The 11,146-nt window shown below is 49.5% G+C and overlaps 1 protein-coding gene across 2 annotated transcripts; it reads left to right on the top strand.

Moving 5' to 3' along the window:
• Nucleotides 1–637: 637 nt before the first annotated feature.
• Nucleotides 638–10,744, top strand: LOC123080446 (uncharacterized). 2 transcript variants are annotated; one of them, XM_044503374.1, is made up of 4 exons: nt 638–952; nt 1,447–1,695; nt 2,673–4,377; nt 9,998–10,744. In XM_044503374.1, the coding sequence occupies exons 2-4, from the start codon at nt 1,454–1,456 to the stop codon at nt 10,568–10,570; spliced, it is 2,520 nt and encodes an 839-aa protein (XP_044359309.1). In that variant the 5' UTR covers nt 638–952; nt 1,447–1,453; the 3' UTR covers nt 10,571–10,744. The 2 variants fall into 2 exon arrangements, with proteins under 2 accessions (XP_044359309.1, XP_044359308.1); XM_044503373.1 differs by having other exon boundaries at nt 1,312–1,695.
• The last annotated feature ends 402 nt before the right edge of the window (nt 10,745–11,146 follow it).

Genomic DNA, 11,146 nt, shown 5'->3' with positions numbered 1-11,146 from the left:
TTATGGGTTATATTTATCCTTGTGAATTACAGAAATGTACGAGGATAATATGCAAACAGATTATTGTGATATTCACAATGTCTCTATCAATGTTTATATTCCAGAACTAGGTTCGTGGAATTGGTATGAGATATTCTTTATGTTTGCAAAGTTCAGGAGGAGTAAAATCCTAAGTTATAACCCGTTGGTGATCCTCAAATCACTCATATTGTACTTTTTTTCCTTTATGAGTTTTCCATGATGGTTTCTCATATAAGGTTTTTAATGAAACAATATAAATACAAGTCCGGATATATGTCATATTGGTTTCTCCTTATATTTTTCCCAATGGGTTTTAAAGGAGTTTTCGATGATATATTATTGTAAGGTTTCTCCTCAATTTTTCCCACAGGGTTTTTGGAGGAGTTTTCAGTTTGCAATATACATATGACGAATTGATGGGGGGTGTTGAGAAATAAAAACATGTGATCAATTGTATGGGAGGGATGTCTCTCAGAAGGTGTCTGTTTAAAAGAGATGTCTCCCCAACACACCCCTTCAGCATGTATATAAGTGGGTCTCCCACATTGCAATAGAATCATTTCTGTCTCTCCTTTGTCTCTTTACTTTGATATTACAATAGATCCGTTGCCTAAGAAGGGGGTAAACCCCCACCACTTCCCCACCAACCATCCTCCTCCCTCGCTCCCTTTCTCTCTCTCCCGAGCGCATCTGGCCCCACACCGCCGTCGACCGCGAGGCCGGGGACCTCACCGCGCCGCCTCTGAACGTCCAGGGGGGCCGCCGCCTTCTCCTTCGTCCTCTCCGATCCACCGGGACAAGCCGGACCGCCCTGCAGCTCGCCATCGTTGCCGTCTCCACCACGAGCACGCTCCTCTGCCCCGGCTCGTCCTCGACGTTCCGGTCCACCCCGAGGCCCTCTGTCGTCGCCGTTCGCTCCTCTGCATCCACAGTGAGCTTCCGCCCCCTTTGCCCCTTTCCTTCTCGTGAATCCGTCGCTGTAGCCACCTACGCTCGCCGAGACCGCCATGGACGGGAGCTTCGCTCCAGTGTGCGCCCGCGCTGCTACTGCTTGCTACACCGCTGTCGCCGCTCGCTGCCGCCCGCACCAGCGCTCGCTCGCCGCCGTTGCCACGCCCTCGCCTCCGCCCGACTCCGCTGCCTGCGCAGCCCCGCGCGCCCGGCCACCTCCCGTTCGCCCGCGCTCCCCTACTGCCGCTGCTCGTCCGAGCACGCGCTCGCTTTCAGACTAGCCATACATCATGCATCCTTACACCATGGATTGATGCTATAAAATTTCTGCTCAAGCAGCACTGCAGCTTCAGAAGATAGCTAGCCAGGCTGCAAGATCTACCATTCCCCAATACTGATTTGATTTGGACTGGTGCTAAATATGGAACAAGAGTCTTACGCAACACGATTTGGCCGGAGAATGGCCTCTCGTAGGAAGAAGATGGCTGCATACCGAGAAGATTGGAAGGAGGGCAGACCCAGCCCATTGAAGCGGGTGCGGCCAGAAGAGAGGTCGCTTAACCATTATGTGCTCTGGCAGACGTACGTTTTGATGGCCGTAAGAGGCTTGGGCTACTTGGCTCTTCTATGGTCGACGGTGGTCCTCCTGGGTGGTTTCGTCACCTTGCTGCGGAGGAAGGATTTCTGGTGCCTTGCAACCATTAGCATGTTACAGGCATCCAGGTAAGTAAGGACTATGTCGTGACCTTTTGGTTCGTGCTCTCTTTTCTCCGATATTCACATGTTTACATTAGGCGGATCTCTAATTCACTGTTTTTTCTTCTTTTGAAGAAATAGTAGTAGGATATTCGCATCCAACCGTTTAGTAGATATTCAATTTCTGTTGAACTTGCATTCGCTAATATCCATATTTTGACATTTGCATCCTATTTTAAAGTACTATCCAACCGTGGTGTGTTTTGGGAAGGGTATTTGTAGAATCGAACTGACTTATTTATAAGGGAAACGAGACCAGAAACCTTGCAGATATCGGTTAATTAAACGAACAACCGGAAAAAACCACAATCGCCAAGTACTTTAATTAATGTGATGAATTTACAGGGCGTAAGACAGTACATTATGAGAGTTAGTTCAGGCTGAATTTGCAAGCATCCAACTCATTTGTGGTTGGTTTGTTTGTTTGTGAGAGTTAGTTCAGGCTGAATTTGCAAGTGTCCAACTCACTTGTGGTTGGTTTGTTTGTGAGAATCAGTCAAATCTAAACTTGTGATCTGGTCATTAGTGAATCAGTAAATTGATGATTCTCAGACTTCTTCAGTCTGTGATTTGTTCTTTGTTGTTGTTGCATCCCACTCTGTGAATTGGTAAATGTGCAATGCAATAACGTTACATTTCAGCTAAACAGGTCTGTCTTTTCAACCTTTCTCAACACTCTCATTGTATTTATTATATTCACGTTACTTTTCTTTAACCAAATACTCCCTCCGTTCCTAAATATTAGACCTTTTAGGATTATTCTGTAGACTACATACGGAGCAAAATGAGTGAATCTACACTCTAAAGTATGTCTATATACATCCGTATGTAGTTCATAGTGAAATCTTTAAAAGGTCTTATATTTAAGAACGGATGGAGGACTATCAAAATGTTAACGAGGATTGACCTCGACTCTGACTACACAATTGCTATGGCGCATGCAGGATCGTGAGCGATGTGGAGGACCAGCGGTCCTCCAATTTTGCCGAACTGTACGTCAACGCTCATGCGTACTTTGTGGGAATCATACAGATTACTACTAACAAATATGCTGCTAGAGAGCTGTCTCGGTGTTGCTACTGTGCCTTTTTATCGGGTCTTATCCTATGCTGGCCTGTCATCGCCGTGCTTATGAGCTTAGTGTTACTTGTACTGTTCATCCACCATTATGGGCATTTCGTCTGTGTCGTGCTCTCATTGTGGCGCATAGTACAGCGTGATTATGGAAGCAACGATGGAGACGGCAGCAAAGCAAATATGATGCCAGCTCTAGACATATTCTATTCTTTGGTTCTTTGCCAAGGTGCGCTCTGGTTTATATGGGTGTGGATCAGTTCTGGGGCGATGTGGCTTGTCGTTTCTCTGCGTCGAGCATGCAAGTTCCCGGAGAAGTGGGGCAGCATATCGGTTTCGGAGTACCTCCTGGACACACTAGAGAAATGCTGGCGGGACCCTATGTCCATACATGGCAGGAAGGTGATCAACTATGCCGTTGACTTGCTTGACTCTGACTCGCAGAAAGATTACCTCTCGGGAGCAAGGATGCTGGACACCTTCATTAAGCTGGACGCTGATGTAAGATCAGTTATTCTCCCCTCTAGGCCAAAGATTCAGAAGCTGATCGATACAGTGGGATCGAGAAGCAGTGATAGAGAGATCAGGGAGCTTGCGGCCAGGATCATCGCCTATCTTGCAGGTGATATCCACCTAACCCAGTTCCCTGGGGCAATACGGTGCATATCCTCTGTGCTCGATACCACCCTGCCATATTGGAACAACCAACAAGGACACAATCATTACTCAACTCAAAGTAAGTCAAAAAAGTCTTTTTATTCTAAAGGAAAATTGATTTTTCATGTCAGAAACATAGAGGAACGTAGAGCAAACAAGGTTAAAGCCCAAGAGGGTGACTTTCAGCAAGACGAACTAAATAATTCTTCGACCAATGGCAGCAAAGGAGCTGGCTGGAATGAGCTGATTCTACAAGGCATGACAATTCTCGAGAAGCTCGTGGCCGACCAGCAGAACTGCAGCGACATATGCAGCACCCCTGGTCTGCTCCCCAAGATCATGGCGCCTCTTAACTCCGAGACACTAATCCAAGATATCAGTATAAATGCATGGGCAGATATAGTAAACGGATCGTTCAAAGTGCTTCACAGGCTCATCTGCGTTCCTGAGTGGACAGGTAGATGGGTGCACTCTGAAATAGCTTCTAGCGAACATGCAGTGAGCAACCTGGAGGAAATTCTTGATGAGGGCAACAGAAATGTCGAAGAACTGCAGATGCGAGCCATAGAGATCCTGACCGAACTGGCTTTGGATATGCAAACAGATCTTAGCAGCAAAACAAAAGAAATTCTCCTCAAGAAGCAGCTGCAGATCTTCCTTACTGATGGCGAACCAGAAGAACATGACAGTAAGTTCATCACAGAAAGGCTGAAAGTAACGGCTGGTAAAACATTGGCACTATTAGCCAAGACAGCAACTGTGTCCGCGCTTGTAGTGAGGGAATATGAGAACATTGTTGAAGTACTTGATGCTAAGAACAAAATCATTTACAGAACAATTGCAGCGGAGATCTTGGAGAATTTGTGTAGTCACCATAAGATGGACAAGGAACATGTGAAGACTATCTTGCTGCCAAAGGTAACTGTTTCAATCCATTTATCTTTTTTTGTGCTAATCAACACACTTCGTTTCTTACTCATGGGGATCACACTCATGTCTATTGCAATTAGCTATGAAAGAAGGGAAAAATTAACCCATAAACACCTCCTCCTTGTTAGATAATGAGCAACTAGTATTCACTGAGGGCCAAAGGCCATTACATATACATGTGTGGCAAAGTGCAGAAAACCCCTTATACAATGGGGATATACCGAAATGGGACTATACACATCTAACACATCTAACACCCCCCCTCAAACTCATGGTGGATCAACAACACTGAGTTTGGAGGAAAAAGCCATGCTGCGCTCGAGTCTGTGCCTTCGTGAAGAAGTCCGCCAACTGTAACTCAGAAGGCACATAGTGAAGAGCGAGAGTCTGATCCTGCACAGCAGCACGCACAAAGTGGCCATCCACACCGATGTGCTTGGTGAGCTGATGCTTCACCGGGTCACGCGCAATACTGATAGCACCGGTACTGTCGGACAGTAGGGGAGTCGAGGTAGTAGCAGACACACCAAAGTCCTCAAGTAACCACCGTAACCAGATCACCTCAGCCGTCAACATAGCCATGGCTCGCAACTCAGCCTCTGTGCTCGAGCGAGAAACTGCAGTCTGTTTCTTTGTCTTCCAGGCAATAAGAGAGCCACCAAGAAAGACACAATAAGCAAACAACGAGCGGCGATCAGAGGGATCACTAGCCCAGGTAGCATCAGAGTAGGCCTGGAGCTCAAGAGAGCTGGAGCGGGGAAAGAAAAGGCGCTGAGAGATCGTGCCACGAAGGTATCGTAGAACATGGAGCAGATGACTATAGTGGACAGAGGTGGGGGCTGAAACAAACTGACTCAGGGATGTGGACAGGATAGGAGATGTCAGGACGCGTAACAGCAAGATAGACAAGACTGCCAACAAGGTGACGATAGCGAGTGGGATTAGGAAGAGGGTCACCATCAGAGGCACGAAGCTGAACGTTGAGCTCCATAGGAGTCACAACTGGGCGCTCATCACCGAGAGCAGCGCGAGCAAGAAGATCCTGGATATATTTTTCTTGGGAGATGTAGAAGTCATTAGAGGTCGAGGAGATCTCAATCCCAAGAAAATAGCGAAGTGGACCAAGATCAGTCATGAGGAACTGGTCGCGAAGGCGAGCCTTAACAAAGGCAATGTAGTCAAAGTCGTCACCAGTGATGATCATGTCATCAACATAGAGGAGGAGAAGAATCCGACCATGAGGAGACGTGTGAACAAACAACGTGGGATCATGATCACTGGGCAAGAAACCAGCGGCAGTCACCACAGAGGCGAAGCGCTCAAACCAGGCGCGAGGGGCCTGTTTAAGGCCATAGAGGGAGCGGCGAAGTCTACAGACCATACCATCAGGAGCATAGTACCTCGGTGGTGGCCGCATATAAACCTCCTCACGCAACTCACCAGTGAGAAAGGCGTTCTGAACATCAAGTTGAGAGATAGACCAATGACGAACAGAAGCCACAGCAAGAAGACTGCGAACAGTGGTCATGTGGGCCACAGGAGCGAATGTCTCATCATAATCGCGTCCCTGCTCCTGTTGAAAACCACGGGCCACAAGACGCGCTTTGTAGCGCTCAAGAGAACCATCAGAGCGAGTCTTGATCTTGTAGACCCACTTGCAAGTGATGGGACGAACACCAGAGGGGAGGGGAACCAGATCCCATGTGCCAGAGCGCTCAAGGGCAGCAAGCTCTTCGGCCATCGCAAGCTGCCATTCAGGCTGAGTCATGGCAGTCTGATAGGAAGTGGGCTCAGCAATAACAGAGAGACCGTACCGACTAGGAGAGTAGCGATCAGGCGGGGGGCGAGGCCGAGCATGGAGGTTATGAACCGGGGGATGCCTGAAGAGAGGTGCACCAGAGGTGGAAGGCGCATCAGGAGAAGCATCCTCAGAATGAGGGCGACGAGTATAGTGGAGAGGAAACGCTGAGAGAGGGTGGCGGACAGGAGATGATGGTGGAGAGGTGGAGGAGGAGGATGGGGAAGATGGTGTCGGTGGTGAAGGAGAAGGAATGAGAGGTGCAGGAGGAGGAGGTGAAACATGAGGTACATAGCAGGGTGTATCGGGGAGAAGAAGAAAAGAAATATCGTCCATAGAAAAACTCGAGGAAGAAGGATGGGGGTAGTAAGAGCGAGACTCGTCAAAGGTCACATCACGCGAGATGCGCAAACGACGACCAACAGGATCCCAACAGCGATAGCCCTTATGCTCATCACTGTAGCCAAGGAACACACACTCAACCGACTGAGCAGTCAGTTTGGTGCGTTCTCGCGGGGCAAGAAGGACATAGCACACACATCCAAACATACGAAGAGCTGAGTAGTCAGGAGAACGACCAGTGAAACACTCCATAGGAATACCACCCTGCAGAGCAGTCGGTTTGGTGCGTTCTCGCGGGGCAAGAAGGACATAGCACACACATCCAAACATACGAAGAGCTGAGTAGTCAGGAGAACGACCAGTGAAACACTCCATAGGAATACCACCCTGCAGAGCAGTCGATGGCTGAATGTTGATGAGATAGGTGGATGCAGAAACAGCCTCAGCCCAAAAGTGGGGTGGAAGGGAAGCGGCAATCATCAGCGCACGAGCCGTCTCAAGTAGATGACGATGCTTACGTTCGGCAACGCCATTCTGAGCATGAGCACCAGGACATGAGAAATGGGCAAGAGTACCATGTTCCGCAAGAAAACCACACAACAGCTGAGAGATAAACTCACCAGCGGAGTCAGCACGAAAGGTACGAATGGGCGTGGAAAACTGGGTGTGAACCATGGCAGCAAAACGTTTGTATATAGAGAGAACCTCGCTACGAGATTTCATGAAATAGAGCCAAGTTTAGCGAGAGAAATCATCAATAAACAAGATATAGTAGCGATGATCACCTTTCGAATCAAAGGGAGCAGGACCCCAGACATCAGAATGAACTAAGTCAAAAGGACGCTGAGATACCGACTCACTGGTAGGATAAGGCAATTGTGTCTGTTTGCCAAGTCTGCAACCATTACAATGTAAAGAAACATCTCCAGATACAAACCCTAAGAGGCCCTGACGAACTAAAGAAGACAAGCGAGAGACACAGATGTGACCAAGGCGATGATGCCACTACTGGAAGGACGCAGACGAAGAGGCAGCAAGAGCATGGGAGCTGGCAGAAGTGGTGGCAGCGGAAGGAACACAAAGCCAGCCAACCTCCGAAAGGCCCTCTGACTCACGGCGCCGGGGGCCAGCACCAACCAAAGCCTTGGTGCGACGATCCTGAATGGAGCAAGAGTCGGTATCAAGAATGACACGACAACCAGAATCAGTAAGTTGCGCAGCAGAAAAAAGATTCATGGTAAGGCGAGGAACATGTGGAACACTAGGAACAGAAAAAGATGGAGTGGATAGAAGGCCACGACTAGCAACAGGAAGAGGTGTGCCATCGGCGGTAAGAACATTAACAGTTGAATCAAGAGGTCGGAGAGAAGACAACAGAGAAAAATCAGAAGACATATGAAAGGAGGCTCCAGAATCCAGAACCCACGAAGATGTACCTGACTGTGTAGATGCCTGCGGTGGTGGAGAAGTGGATGCAGTCACAACAGCCGCGGAACCAGTCGACGAAGAGCCTGAGGAAGCCAAAAGACGCTTGAGCCTCACAATGTCCTGATCAGTGAGTGACGGAGTCGAGGAAGATTCAGGAGTCCCACTGGAAGAGGAGCGCCTCTGGTCTCGCTTCTTCTCACGGCAATCAGACTCTGGATGACCTGGCCGAGAGCAGTAGCCACAGAAAGTGTCGCGGCACGACCGACCCCTCTCAGCATAAGAAGGGCGACCCACCCCCCTGAAGGTGTGGGTAGGAGCGGTGGAGCGGTGAGCCGAGCAGACGACACAGGAGCCCGAGCAGCCAACACAGACGGAACCACCAGCAACCCAGCAGAGCGAAGGCGGGTCTCCTCAGCACGAAGCTCGGAAAGCACCTCCGAGATAGGAACGCGACCACGAGCAAGCAAGTGAGCACGTCTGGGCTCAAACTCAGACCGGAGACGAGATAAGAACTCATGGACCCGCTGAAACTCCAGATCAGACCGAGTAGTCTGACAGCAACGACAGGTTCCACAAACAACTGTCTGAAGAGAGTCAAGCTGGCGCCAGATGGCAGAGCACTGTGTATAGAACTCATCAACAGAAGAATCACCTTGCTGGAGTGCGTGCTCCTGACGCACCACAGATAGGTAGAGAGCATCACCAGAGGGCTGATAGCGCTGACAGAGATAAGACCACATCGCTGCAACTGTGCCAAGTCCCATGAACTTCGAAGCAAACTGAGGGAGGACGCTTGCAGTGAGAACAGCAGCAGCACGAGCATCATCATTGCACCACTGAGTGTAAGCAGACAGATCATCGCGGTACACAGTGAGAGCATCTGAATAAGCTGATACCTGCTGATCATAAGCATCGACGGCAGCATCATCAAGAGCCTTGGCTGCATACCGGTCAGCCTGAGAAGCATCTGCAGCAAGTACCGGTGGCACCGGTGGGATTGGGACCACGGGTGCAACAGGGCATGGCGGACAGGGGACCTCGCCAGAAAAAACACCCCACAGAAGAAGGCCACGCATATGAATGCGCATGAAGCCCACAAACTCAGCATAGTTTGTGCCATCGAAGATCACCGAGCACCGAGGGACCGCGACGTAGCCGAAGAGGACATGAGGAAGTTCCTCTGCTGTCTCTGTTTTTTTTTTGGAGTCAACGAAGGACATAGGAGCTGGATCGAGCAGGAACGCGCTCGATGCGTGGCTGGATCGACCGCAGTTAGCGCGATGCGCGGCCGGCCAGAGAAGGACGCGGCCCGGCGCGAGAAGAGGAGGCCCGGCCCGACGCTGGAGGACCCCGACCTCAGCAGGATCTGGCGGTGGAGCGCTCGATCCAGAAGTGTGGAGCGGCGCGGCAGAACCCGCTCGAGCGGGGAGTGGCGCGGCCAGGCCGCTCAAGCGGGGAGTGGCTCGGCAGGGCCCGCGCAAGCGGGGAGCGGCGCGGGAGGAGGCCGCTCAAGCGGGGAACGGCGCGGTAGGAGGCCGCTCGAGCGGGGAGTGGCGTGGCAGCCGCACGGGCGAAGATGCACCAGCCGGGGAGACGGGGCCGGACGGGGCAGGAGCAGCCGCGGTGTACAGCAGCAGGGGAGGGAGCGCCCGGAATCGAGTGGGAGTGCCCGGAGACGAGGGAGGCTAGGAAAGGGGAGCACGGAGCTCCATCGTGCGGGAGAGCAAGGCTAACCTAGCATCTGATACCATGTTAGATAATGACCAACTAGTATTCACTGAGGGCGAAAGGCCATTACATATGCATGTGTGGCAAAGTGCAGAAAACCCCTTATACAATGGGGATATACCGAAAAGGGACTAGGTACATCTAACACATCTAACATTCCTATCAACATTAGTCTGCTTGGCACTAGGTGTGTTACTTCATTGGCTTATCCTTGTATTTCTAACAGCATAAAAACTGTAACTATCCAATAAGTATAAGAATTGAATAGTTCCAGCTGTCCTGCATTTACCTGTCTCGTGTTTATTATTGCAGGTACTAAGAGAAGTACTAACCACTGAAGCATCTGAAAGCAATGTTTCTGCATTGGGAGATGATGCAGAAAACCATCAACTTTCTGCACTGGGAAATGATGAAGAAAAACAACTTCCGAAGCACAAGAGGCAAATGAAGTCAGCCGATCAAGCAAATGAGGAGCAAACTGCTATGATGGAATTGCAAGAAGCGTTTTTATCTCTTACTTTGGTGATATGCACTGAACTGATCAGTGCGGATGACTTTGATGATGTGGCTCGAAAAGTTGCCCCAGCAGAAGGTGGATTTGTGGCGAAGCTGAAGACTATAATAGAAGAGAACTGTGAGGACACGGCTAACAGCCTAAGAATTGTCAAGCTTTGTGGTCAGATTGCTGTTAGAATGATGCGGCGTGGCCAGTACAGTGCGCACTTCAAGGATCAGAAATTCGTGGAGACACTGTCTAAGGCTTCGATAATCATGTCTAACCTTGAAAGCTGCATGCTCTTCGCTGGGACTGATTGTGGAACGAAGAAGACTGCCAGACCCCTCCTCTCGGATCTCGTGAAAGAGGCACACGTGTTGGTTGCTTAAAAATGTAGTCGTGATTTCTGCCAGTCTGATGTCCTATTTCTGTAGAGGAAACAATCATGTATGCATCTCGCTTGTTTCATTTCTAAAACAAGATTGTATTGCTGAAATTATACCCATTTTATGGAACAAATAATGCTACCACTTTTGTATGTGATACTCAGTTTTTTTCTTACATGATAATACGTGTCTCATTTATATCATAAAGATTAAAGTACAAGTCACGTAATGACCGATATGACAAAACTAAAAAGATAGCAGAACATCTCTGAGCTTGACATCAACACCCGTCACCTGTCTCCGGCATCACCACAGCAGCCACTGAAGAAAAAAATAGCAGATCACCTCCTCATCCGAGCTCGACGCGGCTCCGCTGATATACAACTAGTTTAGGCACCCGAACTATTATCCTACGAGGCCTGTTTCAGGGGAGCTCCTATAGAGCACCTTAAGCGCCAGTTGAAGCAACAGGCGCTCACAGCAGCACCCAGGTGGGCCGGCCCACAAACATGCAATACTGCAAACGCGCGCAAAAATAAAACCACAAAATATGGTCGAGCTACGGTATCGAACTCGAGC

Source organism: Triticum aestivum, chromosome 3D (genome assembly GCF_018294505.1).
Source record: "Triticum aestivum cultivar Chinese Spring chromosome 3D, IWGSC CS RefSeq v2.1, whole genome shotgun sequence".
NCBI lineage: Eukaryota > Viridiplantae > Streptophyta > Magnoliopsida > Poales > Poaceae > Triticum > Triticum aestivum.
The sequence above is the reverse complement of the archived record's forward strand: the minus strand, read 5'-3'. Positions and strand labels throughout refer to the sequence as shown.

What these genes read in the sequence shown, in the direction of transcription:
- LOC123080446 (XM_044503373.1), top strand. Translation starts at nt 1,394, where the DNA reads ATGGAACAAGAGTCTTACGCAACACGATTTGGCCGGAGAATGGCCTCT. An exon ending in AGCATGTTACAGGCATCCAG is followed by an intron (nt 1,696 to 2,672) that starts GTAAGTAAGGAC and finishes TGGCGCATGCAG; the next exon opens with GATCGTGAGCGATGTGGAGG. An exon ending in AGACTATCTTGCTGCCAAAG is followed by an intron (nt 4,378 to 9,997) that starts GTAACTGTTTCA and finishes TTATTATTGCAG; the next exon opens with GTACTAAGAGAAGTACTAAC.